Below are 16,045 nucleotides of genomic sequence, written 5' to 3' on the forward strand. Positions count from 1 at the left end.
TCCACCGTGTCTCTTCACTAGTTCCGTTTTTTTTAAACTTATTTTTAAAGTGCTTTAAAGTGCATTCAAAGTATACTTGTGCTTAAATATTCACCATATATTGCACAATTAAATTGCTATTTGCAAAAGACTTAGGCCCTCTTTTACAAAGGCGTGCTAAGCTTTTTAGCGCGCTAAATATTAGCACGCGTTAAACACACGCTAAACACTAATGCATGCATGCTATCCTATGAATGCGTTAGCGGTTAGCGCACGCGTTGATTTAGGCCTTGGGCCCTCTTTTACAAAGGCGCACTAAGCATTTTAGCGTGGATTTAGTGCACGCTAAATCAACGCATGCACTAACCGCTAACGTGTCCATAGGATAACATGCATGCATTAGCGTGTGTTTAACGCATGCTAATATTTAAAAGTCTATCAAGAACAGTAGCCCATTCTCACTGTGGCCATTCCAGGTTCCTAGTACCTGGCGAAAACCCAAAGAGTAGCAACATTCCAGCATCTCAAAGAATAGCTACATCCCTGGGTGCCTCCTTCCTAGGGTTACCAGATTTTACTTTAGTAAAATGCAGACCCCTAGACCTGCCCCCAGGCTACCTCAGTTCCACCCATCCCCACCCCGTTATGCCACAGTCCTGCCCCCAATCCTACCCTAGCTCTGCTCAAGTCCCCCTCCTCCTCCTGCGCTACCTGCTCTCATCGGGCAAGAGGGCATCCGTGCATGCGTGAATGCCCTCCTGCCTGACGCAATTTTGAGGAGACTTTTCAAAACCTGGACAAAGTACTGGGTTTTGAAAAGCCGTTGGAACCCCCTGTCATGTCCTCAAAAAGGAGGACATGTCTGCGGAAATCCAGACGTCTGGTAACCCTACTCCTTCCCTTACTATGCCACTTATTGTATGCAAAACTCTCACACACATATTCATTGTAGGTATCCTGTAAACTTGACTAGCATAGATTGGGTTGTGAACTCTTGCAAAGGGTACATAGCACTGCATTTTCAAATTGGCTAGATTAAAGTGCCTTACTATTAATGATTATTTCATGCATTTAGCTATAAACTAATTATCATGCTCTGTGAATGTGAACTCTGCCCCTTTCTTGGATAGGAAACCCAACTGATAAACTAATCTTTTTAGGAAGGACAGAGATGGTCATAAAGGTGGAGGAGTAGCTCTCTATGTAAAGATCAATATCCAAGCGACCGAAATGCAAGGGACCTGGGGAGAGGAAGAAGCGATATGGATTGCTCTGAAAAGAGAAGATGGAACTTCTATCTACGTGGGTGTAGTCTAAAGACCTCCGACTCAATCGCAGCAAATTGATAAGGATCTGATTGTGGATATCCAAAAGTTTGGAAGGAAAGAGGAGGTTCTGCTGTTGGGAGATTTCAACCTGCCGGATGCGGACTGGAATGTTCCGTCTGCGGAATCGGAAAGAAGTAGGGAGATTGTGGATGCCTTTCAAGAGGCTCTGCTCAGACAAATGGTGACGGAACCCACAAGGGAAAAAGCGATATTGGATCTGGTCCTCACAAATGGAGAGAGTATCTCTAATGTTCGAGTGGGTGCTCACCTGGGTAGTAGCGATCATAAAACGGTTTGGTTTGATATAACGGCTAAAGTGGAGAGCGGACGCACGATACTTAAAGTCCTAGATTTCAAACGTACGGACTTTAATGCAATGGGAAAGTACCTGAAGAAAGAGCTGTTAGGATGGGAGGACATAAGAGAAGTGGAAAGACAGTGGTCTAAGCTGAAAGGAGCGATAAAAATGGCTACGGACCTTTATGTGAAGAAAATCAATAAAAACAAAAGAAAAAGGAAGCCGATATGGTTCTCCAACCTAGTGGCTGAGAAAATAAAGGCGAAAGAGTTGGCGTTCATGAAATATAAAAAAACCCAAGAAGAGGAGAGCAGAAAGGACTACAGGGTGAAACTGAAAGAAGCCAAGAGAGAGATACGTTTGGCGAAGGCACAGGCGGAAGAACAAATGGCTAAAAATGTAAAAAAGGGAGATAAAAATTTTTTCAGATATATTAGTGAAAGGAGGAAGATAAAAAATGGAATTGCTAGGCTAAAAGATGCTGGGAACAAATATGTGGAGAGTGATGAGGAGAAAGCAAATGTGCTAAACAAATACTTCTGTTCTGTGTTCACAGAAGAAAATCCTGGAGAAGGGACCGAGATTGTCCGGCAAAGTTACACGAGAAAATGGAGTAGATTCTGCGCCGTTCACGGAGGAGGGTGTTTATGAGCAACTTGAAAAACTGAAGGTGGACAAAGCGATGGGACCAGACGGGATCCATCCCAGGATACTAAGGGAACTCAGAGAGGTTCTGGCGAGTCCTATTAAGACTTGTTCAACAAATCTCTGGAGACGGGAGTGATTCCTGGGGATTGGAGGAGAGCGGATGTGGTCCCTATTCATAAAAGTGGTCACAGGGATGAAGCAGGAAACTACAGGCCGGTGAGCCTCACTTCAGTTGTTGGAAAAATAATGGAAGTGTTGCTGAAAGAAAGGATAGTGTATTTCCTTGAATCCAATGGGTTACAGGATCCGAGGCAACATGGCTTTACAAAAGGTAAATCGTGCCAAACGAACCTGATTGAATTTTTTGATTGGGTGACCAGAGAGCTGGATCGAGGACATATGCTAGATGTAATTTATTTGGATTTCAGCAAAGCCTTTGATACAGTTCCTCATAGGAGGCTGTTGAACAAACTTGAAGGGCTAAAGTTAGGACCCAAAGTGGTGAACTGGGTCAGAAACTGGCTGTCGGACAGACGCCAGAGGGTGGTGGTTAATGGAAGTCGCTCGAAGGAAGGAAAGGTGACTAGTGGAGTCCCTCAGGGTTCGGTGCTGGGGCCAATCCTGTTCAATATGTATGTAAGTGACATTGCTGAAGGGTTAGAAGGAAAAGTGTGCCTTTTTGCAGATGATACCAAGATTTGTAACAGAGTAGACACCGAAGAGGGAGTGGAAAAATATGAAAAAGGATCTGCAAAAGTTAGAGGAATGGTCTAATGCCTGGCAACTAAAATTCAATGCAAAGAAATGCAGAGTAATGCATTTGGGATTAATAATAGGAAGGAACCGTATATGCTGGGAGGAGAGAAGCTGATATGCACGGACGGGGAGAGGGACCTCGGGGTGATAGTGTCCGAAGATCTAAAGGCGAAAAAACAGTGTGACAAGGCAGTGGCTGCTGCCAGAAGGATTCTGGGCTGTATAAAGAGAGGCGTAGTCAGTAGAAGAAAGAAGGTGTTGATGCCCCTGTACAGGTCATTGGTGAGGCCCCACTTGGAGTATTGTGTTCAGTTTTGGAGACCGTATCTGGCGAAAGACGTAAGAAGACTTGAGGCGGTCCAGAGGAGGGCGACGAAAATGATAGGAGGCTTGCACCAGAAGACATATGAGGAGAGACTGGAAGCCCTGAATATGTATACCCTAGAGGAAAGGAGAGACAGGGGAGATATGATTCAGACGTTCAAATACTTAAAGGGTATTAACGTAGAACAAAATCTTTTCCAGAGAAAGGAAAATGGTAAAACCAGAGGACATAATTTGAGGTTGAGGGGTGGTAGATTAAGGGGCAATGTTAGGAAATTCTACTTTACGGAGAGGGTGGTGGATGCCTGGAATGCGCTCCCGGGAGAGGTGGTGGAGAGTAAAACTGTGACTGAGTTCAAAGAAGCGTGGGATGAACACAGAAGATTTAGAATCAGAAAATAATATTAAAGATTGAACTAGGCCAGTTACTGGGCAGACTTGTACGGTCTGTGTCTGTGTATGGCCGTTTGGAGGAGGATGGGCAGGGGAGGGCTTCAATGGCTGGGAGGGTGTAGATGGGCTGGAGTAAGTCTTAACAGAGATTTCGGCAGTTGGAACCCAAGCACAGTACCGGGTAAAGCTTTGGATTCTCGCCCAGAAATAGCTAAGAAGAAAAAAAAAAAAAAAAAATTTTTAAATTGAATCAGGTTGGGCAGACTGGATGGACCATTCGGGTCTTTATCTGCCGTCATCTACTATGTTACTATGTTACTATGTAAATAAACGTTCTTGCCTTAGATAGGAATCAGGTTTTCTTTCAGAGAAAATATAAGTGGGTGAGTCTGAGGAGAATATGTTAGAGGAAAAAGTTTACATTTTGTAAGTCATGAAAAGTTCAAGCATCCAATGATTGGTTATGAATTAAAAAAAAATAATCACAAGCATATTGCACATTTTAAACATTACAATGAATGTACTTTATTGAAGACCTATAGGCCCTGATTCTGTAAAGTGCGCCTAACTTTAGGCGTGGTTTAGGCATCCGATTTAAGTGGATAATGAGCGATTTAAGGGTCTTAACAAGCATTAATTGGGACTTAGAGAGAGTTAGGTGTCAGGCAGGCATTCTCAGAATATAGACGTGAGCTGGACGCAGGTTTTTGGAAAACTTGCGTCCAAGTATGTAGATGTGGGTGTTACGAGGGCGTAACGTGGGCATAATGTGGGCGTGGTTAAGAATAGACACGACATAGACACTAGTTAGGCGGCAGACTGCGTCTAAACATCATAGAAAATGTTTACAGAATCGGGGCCTATATAGTGTGCCCAGTAAGGTAGTTAGAGAGTTTACACACCTTGGTTTAGGGTTGCATGTGCCCCTCTCTGCAGGTTACTTTAGGGTTTAGGGTTGTACCTGTCTCTCCAAGTAGGTTACACCCCACTATGCCTTACCTAAATATGCAGGTAGTTTAATTTTGCTTTAATAAATCCGATTAAACAGAAATATGCAATTAATTGCTATGACATTTATAAGGGCACGATATTATAATATACTGTATATTCATCTTTTTAAAAATGTAACTTCACCTTTTTGAGTACAAAAGAGAGAGAAAAAAAAAAGAGAAAACTTTGCATGCCTAAAGAGGTAGCAAAGGGACCCTGGAAATGACAGGGAGTATTGTGGAGACAGGATACTGGGCTAGATGAACCATTGATCTGACTCAATATGGTCAGTGTGATTAAAACGGCTTAAGCTGTTATTGTTGCCTTTGTTAAAATTAAAAATTAGCAATATATAATACCTTATCCCGCCGCAATTTACATTCTTTAGTTTTAAATTTGAATTACAAATATAAAAAATATTCATGCCTCCCCGTCGGGGAATCGAACCCCGGTCTCCCGCGTGACAGGCGGGGATACTTACCACTATACTAACGAGGAGCTGCACATGAAATGCTTGTAAGATATTGGCCAAAACTATCACCTTTCCACATGTCATCACCAAATGGACAGTTCGTTTCTTTAGTTCTCCTCTTACTATGCATATGCAAAGAAACTATGATGTTCGGCAGTTTTTCGCAGCACGTGCAGGCACTAATGTCATAGGCGTGTGATGCAAATTCTTTTTTTCAAGGCTGGTTTATTTCGTTTTATTTTCACAGGAACAACAGAGCGACACTCTCTCCGCCCGTCACTGCTTCGAAGACCGTTGGAAGGAATAATTAAGCCCCTTTCTTGTTTCTTTCCCTTTCCTCCCACGTGTACCCGTTTTCGCCTTGCATAATAGGGTGGCAAAACACACCCGGCGGCATCACCAACACAAGTACCGCCGGCTTCCCCCCCTCCCCCCGAAACTAACAATCCCAGCGGCCCCCGCGCACGCCCCGCCTTCCCCGGCCGCGGGTACCTCGGGAGTCGTAGTCCCGCCGCGCGCCCTCCTGAAGGCGTCGCTCCGCCCCGCGAGACTACAACTCCCGTGAGCGCTCCGCGCGCGCAAACCTCCACCCCCGAGGAGGCGCCGCTTCGTGCCAGCAGCCTGGCTCGGAGTACATTAGGGGGCGCCCGCGACGTCGCGGCTGGTAGTTGAGGGCATCGGTCGGCTTGCGGGGTGACCATGGCAGACGCGGCCGATCCCAGCTCCTTCGCCGCCTTTGGCAGCTGGCGCACCAAGCACTGGAGCCTGAAGCTGCGCGTGGACTTCGCGAGCCGGGTGATCGCGGGCAGAGCCGCCCTCACGGTGGAGTCCTTGCAGGATCGGCAGCGCTCGCTGGTAAGCCCCGGCGGGGGGGGGGGGGAAAGGACTTGCTCTAGGCGTCGATCCTGGGTGGAAGCAAGAAAATGCAAGGATAAGCGTTTAAACATAATTTATTGATTTGTTTTTAAAAATGTATATACTGTTTAGCCCTAAACGGTTTACATATCATGATATATATAATTCAATAATACTTCTAAATCTCACTTCCACAAAAAAATCTGCAATACAAACGTGTTTTCCATTCCATGCTCACCTTTTTAGGTGTAAAAACTTGGAATGACCAGGACAACTACACCATATTCTGGAAAAAACTGAAAACTCATCTATTTGACACTTAATCACCTGTATCCTCTCCTCTCCCCTCCACCCCTCTCCCTTTCTACCCCTCCCCCTTCCTCGCCCCCCCCCCCTTTAAGTCACCTTGAGCCTACCTAGTTATGCGTGACGCAGAGATAGAAGACTAGATTAGAATAAGACAAATAAAATTAAGCGAACATTAACCTATAATCATCGGAAAATCAGGAAAGTGCCCATCAAAAGAACAATCGCAAAGATCAGTTCCTAGAAAAATGCATTAACAAAAAGCTGTATGGGGGGGAGGGGTTGTTTTTTAGAATTCAAACATTTTTTATTTTCTGTGACAACTCAAAAATTCAGGATCATCATACAGCTCCATCTGTACTTAGGAGAAAGTGAAGCTTTCAATACCTCACCTACATCTCTTTACATGGCCTGGAGAAGATGTACTGGTTCCGAAAGCAGCTGGACACGCAATACCATATGGTAGGATTAGAAACACATAACCCATTCAACTTTTAGTGTAATCTAATCCAGCGGAACTTCTTCAGTGCTGACATCTTCCTTATCTCCAGTCAGCTTACCTCTCTGTTCAAAGAAGGGTTTTTTTCTGAAATTACCCTTGTCATAACATTTTCATAATTGACTGACAAGTGAGTTCTACAATTTGACCCCTCTCTCCCCCCCCCCCCCCCCCCCCCCCCCGCACAGCAAAAGGCCTTAATAATGCTGCTCCCTCTATGGTTATGTTTAACGACTTCAGATGCCTTTTAACGGTTTATTAGGGAGGAGTTTTTAATTTATTTCCTGATTCTGCAAAATATTTGTTTTTATGAACGTTTGATATCCCACTTAGACATATGACAAATCTAAGCGGTTTACAGTAAAATAAAATTAGGTACTTGGAACTTCCCTATCTGTCCCGAAGGCTCACAATCTAGTTAAAAGTACCTCAGTAAACAATTATTAAAACAGCAAAGATATAACAAAATTCCAAGAATGGTGAGGGAAAGGTACAATTCAAATAATTAAAAAAAAAAAATAACAAGAGAGAGAAAAAAAAAGCTGTTGCAAACAGATCATAATGCTTTTAAATTTTTCTTTTGCATCAATCGTAAGAACATAATCATTTCACAAAATTGTATAGAGAGGAAGACGTAGTTGGTCACGTCTAATTACATATAGAATTGGGTCGATTCTGGAAATACAGATACAGGAAAAATGTTTTGTAGTCAAACCGAGTGCTTCATAAATGGACTTGTTGATCTTCTCTTGTGGCTATAATGTAGTAATAGTGTCATATTTTTTGTCCACCCTAATATCGTATTTTTCCAATTTCGGTTTGTTTGTTTTTTGTCCACCCCGATATATGTATCTCTCTTTGGTAGACAAACGGAAAACAAACGTAAAGCTTTTGGTTTGTAGATTTTGCTGCTTGATCATTCACTTTCAATTTGACTTGGTTGTAAAACTGTGATTCCCCACACCCAGCCCTACATGCCTTTTTAATGGTGAATAAGACAATAGACAAATCTCATCTGTGCAATGGCTTTAAGAAGACCTCTGTCCTTGCCTAGCACAGGTGTTTTTCTGGGTCTGGGGTAGAGGTCTGCATGGGAATGGGGATCATGGGAATCCCGCAGGTCCCGCGGGGTTCCTGCAGGAATCCTCCCCCAACCCACGGGACTCCCACGGGGACCCCCCTCTAGCCCACAAGATTCCCACGGGGATGGAAGGCTTTGGTAGCAGGGTTTGCCCATATAATATAATGGACACATCAGCCTTAGTAAAAGAGGGGGTTTATAAGTTAATAACCTGAACAGAAAACAAAAAAAAGGGTTCCACCAAAGAGATTCCACAAGGAAAACAGCAGCACAAACACAAAAGAAACTGTGGAATTGATGATCCTGTCGGAAGTAACTGCTGATTTTTATGGGGATGGGCAGGGATGGAGGTAATTCCTTACGGGGACGGGTGGGGACGGAGAGGATCCGGGCGGGGATGGGTGGGATTTCTGTCCCCGCGCAACTCTCTAGTCTGGGGAATCCTTGCCTTTTGAGTCATCTACTTAATAATCCTGAGTACAGTATCAAAACGACCATTCTATGACTGGGTGTCTCATTTTTGGCACTCTGAAGATGTGGTGGGACTGTATTCTGTAACTGTACCTGGGAGCCCAATTTTTGTGATAGAATACTGGTGTAAACAGGTATTGGTGCACCTAACATTTATGTTCAAGATCAATCTATTGAATATACCGAAAATATAAAACCAAAGGTAAATCTAAGGCCGTCTTTTACGAAGGTGCGCTAATTGATTTAGCGCGTGCTAAACGCTAACCCGTGCATGTTAGTCTAGGGGCGCGTTAGTGTTTAGCGCGGGCTAATCGGTTAATGCACCTTTGTAAAAGAGGGGGTAAGTGGTTTACAATAAAAAATTTAAAATAAATGAATATAAACATTAAATAGAGTTGGGAGCAAAAAATAAACACAAAAGACGGTTAAACAGTCAAACCGGTTAAACAGTCAAAGAAATTTGAGGGCAGGAGGGAGTCGGTAGGTTACAAGAAAACAAAAAAGGTTGGGGAAAGGGAACTTATACCAGCCATAGGCCTAGTGTAACTGCAGGTGCTTAAATGTGGCAGGGAGTAGCATACCTTTATAGCAGGGGTGGCTCCGTGATAGACTTGTGTTGCCTTCGCGTTCTACCTGCTTCCTAAAGCTGTAAACGGGACGCAGAAGTGCCTAGCCGACCTACCTTCCCCCCCTCCCCTCCCGATGTCAATTCTGACGTCGGAGAGGAAGTTCCGGGCCAGCCAATCACTGCCTGGCTGGCCCCTAACTTCCTTTCTGACATCAGAATTGACGTCGGAGGGGGAAGGCTTGGAGGCCTGGTCCCCGATGACAGCGGCAGTGGCTTGGGGGAGGGCAGGGAGAAAGAAAGAAAGAAAGGGAAACTGAAAGAAAGAAAGGGAAACTGAAAGAAAGAAAGGGAAACTGAAAGAAAGAAAGGGAAACTGAAAGAAAGAAAGGGAAACTGAAAGAAAGAAAGGGAAACTGAAAGAAAGAAAGGGAAACAGAAAGAAAGAGGAGGGGGGCAGGGAGAGAGGAAGAAAAAGTTGGGGGAGGGAATGAGGTCTGGAGGAGAGGAAGCATACAGGAGGCTGAAAGAATGGAAGAAATATTGGATGCACAGTCAGAAGAAGGAAGTGCAACCAGAGACCCATGAAATCGCCAGACAACAAAGATAGGAAAAATGATTTTTGTTTCAATTTAGTGATCAAAATGTGTCCGTTTTGAGAATTTATATCTCCTGTCTATATTTTGCACTATGGCCCCCTTTTACTAAACCGTAATAGCAGTTTTTAGCGCAGGAAACTTATGAGCATCAAGAGCAGTGTGGGGCATTCATGGCAGCTCTCTGCGCTAAAAACTGCTATCATGGTTTAGTAAAAAAGGAGGGGGTATATTTGTCTATTTTTTGTATCGTTGTTACTGAGGTGACATTGCATAAAGTCATCTGACTTGACCTCTTTGAAAAAAACCCAGAATACAAATGATGATTAACATTTTCTCTGCGTACAGTGTGCTTTGTGTTTGCTTGTTTTTTTCATTTTATTGTTGGTAGATCATTTTGACTTGGTCATTTTAAAAGTAGCTCACAAGCCCAAAAAGTGTGGGCACCCCTGCCTTATAGTATCCTGTAAATGGGAGCTACACCCATGTCAACACACCCCACTTGTCAGGGTTCAATCAAAGGAAGGCAAGAGGGCTTAGAAAGCCGTTTACATCAATACATTTGAATAACCAGCTTTGGCTTCTCTAATTGCCTCCATCTTTTTATATAAAATATAGCTTGTTTGTTTACTGCTGTCTTTCTTTCTGTTACTTTTCAAAATAAAAATCAAAACAGCACATTTTTCTGCGCAGATCAACGCTAGCCCCCAAATGAGTGAGGATCCTGAAACAGAGCTCCTTTATGAACCCTTGAAAAAGCCCTTGTGGGCGAAACGGGTCCCGTCGGGGCATGCTAGAGGTACTGCATTAAAGGATAAGTAAAAGAAAAATGCGCTGTTTTGGTTTTTATTTTGAAAAGTAACAGAAAGAAAGAAAGCAGTAAACAAACAAGCTATATTTTATATAAAAAGATGGAGGGAATTAAGAGGAGCCAAAGCTGGCTATTGATGTAAACGGCTTTGTAAGCTCCTCTTGCCATCCTTTGATTGAACCCTAACAAGTGAGGTGTGTGGTTGCTGTGGTGGTTTCCAGTTTGCCCCACTTCATCATCTTTTGCATCCTTTTAGTAGCTACACCCATGTCCTCGTACACATCTCCCTCGTTATTCGCGGGGGATAGGGGCAGAGCCGGACCGCGAATAGGCAAATACCGCGAATATCAGGCTCTGACCCACCCTCGCCTCCTTCCCGCCTTCCCCTGGCATCCCGGCCTTACCTGGTGGTCTAGCGGGCTTTCGGGGCAGGAGCGATCTTCCTGCGCTCCTACCCCGTGCAGATCGCCAATAGGAAATGGCTGCCGTGAGTTCCCTTAGTCTCTCGAGACTACGACGGGAACTCCCCACAGCCATTTCCCATTGGCGATCTGCACGGGGCAGGAGCGTAGGAAGATCGCTCCTGTCCTGAAAGCCCGCTAGACCACCAGGTAAGGCCGGGATGCCGGGGGGAAGGCAAAAATATGGGTTTTTTGGGTTTTTTCCCCCCTTCACCCCCCAAAAATCACAATTATGTGAAATCGGGAGTGCAGAAACCGCAAATGGGAAGGGGGAAGTGTATATACACCTCCCCCCCTCCTTATGCTTCTGCGCTATCACCTAAATTCTGTATAAAACGCCATAAGCTGCACATGTAAATTGATTCTTACAGCAGATATGTGTGCTTTTACAAAGCCGTGCTAGCGGTTTTAATGCATGTACCGGATTAGCGTACACTTGCCGGAAATCTACCGCCTGCTCCAAAGGAGGTGATAGCGGCTAGTGCGTGCGGCAATTTAGCACGCGCTATTCCGTGCGTTAAGACCCTGGCACGGCTTTGTAAAAGGAGCCCTTAATTGTTTAGCAAATCAATTGGTACCAATAATTGGTGAATAACACCTCATAATGGATGCTAATTGACAGGAATTAGAAGTTACGCTCACAACCTGGCAGGCACATTCTATAAAGTGATGTGTGTCAGTTCTAGTGCATGAATCTCAAAATGGGAGTGGCTAGTGAAGAGGCATGGGCATCCCTAAAAGTTAAGCATGCCATTATAGAATACATCCAATCAGCTTAGGTGCAGATATTTAGGTCTAGTTTTTCTAATTGGGTGAGCCTAAATATTAGTGATGTGTATGGTTGCTAAGCGCGATTCTATATATGGCACATGTTTGTTATAGAATCACACCAAGCACTGAATTTATTTTTTTAGGCGCCATATATAGAATCAGGACCTATATAACCTCCCTCCCCCTTTACAAAGCTGGGTTAGGGTATTTTATCGCCAGCCACAGTAGTATTAGCTCCGACGCTCATAGGAATTCTGCGACTCTGTCCTCATTTGCACAAGACTCAAATCACTTTAAACTCATAAGTAGCAACATTCTAGAGCTCAGATTGTGATGTCATAATGCCTCATTCCACCAATGCCTAAGCTCTGTCCTTGTCTGCACAAGCCTCGAACCCTTTAAAACCATAAGTAGCAACATTCTAGAGCTCAGATTGTGATGTCATAATGCCTCATTCCACCAATACCTAAGCTCCGTCTTCGTCTGCACAAGCCTCAAACCCTTTAAAACCATAAGTAGCAACATTCTAGAGCTCAGATTGTGATGTCATAATGCCTCATTCCACCAATGCCTAAGCTCCGTCTTCGTCTGCACAAGCCTCAAACCCTTTAAAACCATAAGTAGCAACATTCTAGAGCTCAGATTGTGATGTCATAATGCCTCATTCCACCAATGCCTAAGCTCCGTCCTCGTCTGCACAACCCTCAAACCCTTTAAAATCATAAGTGTTCATAGGCTTGTGCGGTTAAGGCAGAGCTTACAGCAATGGGACAGGGACAAAACTCAGGGAAATTGAATTCCTGCAAATTTGTCCCTGTGTCATTCTCTAGGTCAGAGTCAGCCCTAAAGTTATTTGCGATTCTTCCATATTCGCAGGCTGGCTCTGCCCCTAACCCCCCGCAAATTTGGAGGGGGAAGTGTATAAAGAATCTGTGCCTAATTTAGGCATGAGGATTTATACCAGGTTTCAGTTGCTGTAAATCCTCGCACCCAGTTCTAGGTGCGGATCCTAGGGCTAAGCCATTTCTAGAATAGTGCTTAGCATGTTTTGTTTGTGGGTGTGTGTTTTTTTTTTTTTTTTTGGTTTTTTTTTTTGGGGGGGGGTTTGTTTGTTTGTTTTTTCAGCTCCCAAATCTGGATGCCATTTTCAGAATTTAGTCGTATATACTGTACATTTATTTATTGGGCTGTATTAACTGCTTTTTCATGAAGAGATTTGCCCAGTTAGTTAAATCATTTATATTCTGCTACTGCCAGCAATTAGTTCATAGAGATAACATACAAAGAAGCTAAATTAATTGATCTAGGATACAGATTGATGGACCTGGTTAAAAAGAAAAAAGAAGCATTTATCACCTACAAACATTTAGGAAAATGGGAAGCGAAAGAAGACTATCTGGATAAATCTAAAGCTGTCAAAAAAGCAGTCAGAGAGGCCAAACTCCGAATAGAAGAGGATCTAGCACGGAACAATAAGAAAGGGGATAAATCTTTCTTTAGTTATATTAGCGATAGGAAAAGAAACAAAGATGGAATAGAACGCCTGAAGCAATCGGATGGAAATTTTGGCTGAATCAGATTCTGCTAAGGCAGAACTACTAAACGAATACTTCTGCTCAGTCTTCACCTGTGAAGCGCCGGGAGCCGGTCCACAGCTTCGGACAGGAGACAGCAGAAAGACCCGTTTCAAGATTTTGAGTTTACGCCCAGTAGTGTCTACTACAAACTATCCAGACTCAATGTAAACAAAGCCATGGGACCGGACAACCTGCATCCCAGGGTGCTCAGAGAGTTGAGTGAAGTCCTGGCGGTACCATTATCTGTGCTTTTCAATCTTTCCCTACGCACAGGAAGAGTCCCCTTGGACTGGAAAACTGCTAACGTTATCCCACTCCACAAAAAGGGATGCAGGACAGAGACAGCAAACTACAGACCAGTGAGTCTCGCGTCTATAGTGAGCAAGCTCATGGAAAAACTGATCAAACAGAAACTTGACACAATCCTGGATGAGGAAAACCTACGTGATCCCCACTAACACGGATTCACCAAGGGCAGATCCTGCCAAGCTAACCTAATTGGCTTTTTTGACTGGGTTACTAGACATCTGGATGCCGGAAAGTCACTGGATGTAGTATATTTGGACTTCAGCAAAGCTTTTGATAGCGTCCCACACCGCAGGTTATTGAACAAGCTGAAATCGATGGGATTAGGGGACACTCTAACTACATGGGTTGGGGATTGGCTGTGCGGTAGACTACAGAGAGTGGTGGTAAATGGTACCCCATCCAAAACGTCAGACGTGACCAGTGGAGGGCCGCAGGGCTCGATCTTAGGCCCGATTCTATTCAACTTATTCATAAGCGATATGACCCAAGGACTTAGAGGAAAGGTATCAGTGTTCGCCGACGACACCAAACTTTGCAACATAGTAGGTAAAAGCATTTTGCCTGATCATATGACGCAGGACCTACTACTGCTAGAAAGGTGGTCATCAACTTGGCAGCTAAGCTTCAATGCTAGAAAGTGTAAGGTAATGCACCTGGGTAAGAAGAACCCGCGCAGAACGTACGTATTAAATGGTGAGACCTTGGCCAGGACCACAACAGAACGTGATCTAGGGGTGTTCATTAGTGATGACACGAAGGCTGCCAATCAAGTGGAGAATGCTTCCTCCAGGGCAAGGCAAATGATGGGTTGTATCCGTAGAGGTTTTGTCTGCAGGAGACCTGAGGTCATAATGCCGCTGTACAGATCCATGGTGAGACCTCATTTGGAGTATTGTGTTCAATTCTGGAGACCATGCTACCGGAAAGATGCAAAAAGTCTTCGACAAGGTACCACATGAAAGACTACTAAGGAAGCTATGGAACCACGGGGTACAAGGGGAGGTCCACCGATGGATCAAAAACTGGCTGGCGGACAGGAAACAGAGGGTTGGAATAAAGGGCTATTACTCAGACTGGCAATGGGTCACGAGCGGAATTCCGCAGGGGTCGGTGCTGGGACCACTCCTGTTCAATATATTCATTAACGACCTGGAAGCAGGAACAAAATGTGAGGTTATTAAATTTGCGGATGACACCAAATTATACAGCAGGGTTGAAAGCAAGGAGGACTGCGAAAATCTCCAAAAAGATCTGACAGCGCTGGAGGAGTGGGCCAAAAAGTGGCAAATGAGCTTCAACATAGGGAAATGCAAGGTCATGCATGTAGGGAAAAAGAACCCGATGTTCACTTACAAAATGGGGGGATCACCGCTAGGGGTGAGTAACCTTGAAAGAGACCTGGGAGTGATGGTAGACACATCATTGAAGGCGTCGGCGCAGTGCGCCACAGCCTCAAGGAAGGCAAACAGAATGTTGGGCATCATTAAGAAAGGTATCACGACCAGGACGAAGGAAGTCATCCTGCCCTGTATCGTGCAATGGTGCGCCCGCACCTGGAGTACTGTGTCCAGTACTGGTCGCCGTATCTCAAGAAGGACATGGCGGTACTTGAGAGAATCCAGAGAAGAGCAACTAAGCTAATAAAGGGTATGGAAGACCTCTCATATAATGACAGACTGAAGAAGCTGGGGCTTTTCTCCCTGGAAAAGCGGAGACTTAAGAGGAGACATGATAGAAACCTTCAAGATCATGAAGGGCATAGAAAGAGTAGACAGGGACAGATTTTTCAAATTACGGGGAACCACAAGTACAAGGGGGCACTCAGAGAAATTAAAAGGGGAAAGGTTTAGAACAAACGCCAGGAAGTTCTTCTTCACTCAGAGGGTGGTGGATACATGGAAAGCGCTAACGGAGGATGTGATAAGCAGGAGCACAATACAGGGCTTCAAAGAGGGTCTGGACAGGTACCTGGAGGACAAAGGGATTGAGGGGTACAGATAGAAGTAGAGGTAGGTATTAGGGATAGGATTAGAGGCAGTTACAAAATTAGTCAGGGACACTGTTCAGGCAATTAGGCCTGATGGGCCGCTGCGAGAGCGGACCACTGGGCAGGATGGACCTCTGGTCTGCCCCAGTGGAGGCAACTTCTTATGTTCTTATGCTGAGAATGGCCACCAGGATGGTCTTGGGGCTCAAGGATCTCATGTATGAAGAAAGGATGAATAAATTGCAGCTGTACTCACTTGAGGAACGAAGGGAGAGGGGAGACATGATTGAAACATTTAAGTACATCACGGGCCGTACCGAGTCGGAAGATGGTATCTTCTGTCTCATAGGACCCTTGACCACCAGAGGGCATCCGCTGAAAATCAGGGGAGGGAAGTTTCATAGCGACTACAGAAAATACTTCTTCACCGAAAGAGTGGTGGATCATTGGAACGAACTCCCACTGCAGGTGATTGAGGCCAGCAGCGTATCAGATTTTAAGAGAAAATGGGATATTCACGTGGGATCTCTAGGGGAGTAAAGTCAGGGGGGCGGGTATTTTTGGTATG

At 44.6% G+C, this 16,045-nt stretch overlaps 1 protein-coding gene and 1 non-coding gene across 2 annotated transcripts in view; one reads left to right on the forward strand and one right to left on the reverse strand.

Annotated features, from left to right (window-relative positions):
- Positions 1–5,142: 5,142 nt before the first annotated feature.
- TRNAD-GUC lies at positions 5,143–5,214 on the reverse strand. Its single transcript has one exon. It is a non-coding gene; the product is annotated as a tRNA-Asp (tRNA).
- A 564-nt stretch (positions 5,215–5,778) lies between these two features.
- LTA4H (leukotriene A4 hydrolase) overlaps positions 5,779–16,045 on the forward strand; it is a 107,033-nt gene continuing 96,766 nt past the window's right edge. The window contains exon 1 of the mRNA XM_033951999.1: positions 5,779–6,043. Within this exon, the coding sequence (XP_033807890.1) occupies positions 5,888–6,043 (156 nt within the window). The 5' untranslated portion in view covers positions 5,779–5,887. The remainder of the gene's footprint in view (positions 6,044–16,045) is intronic.

The sequence above is a fragment of the Geotrypetes seraphini genome, chromosome 7 (genome assembly GCF_902459505.1).
Source record: "Geotrypetes seraphini chromosome 7, aGeoSer1.1, whole genome shotgun sequence".
In the NCBI taxonomy this organism is placed as follows: Eukaryota; Metazoa; Chordata; class Amphibia; order Gymnophiona; family Dermophiidae; genus Geotrypetes; species Geotrypetes seraphini.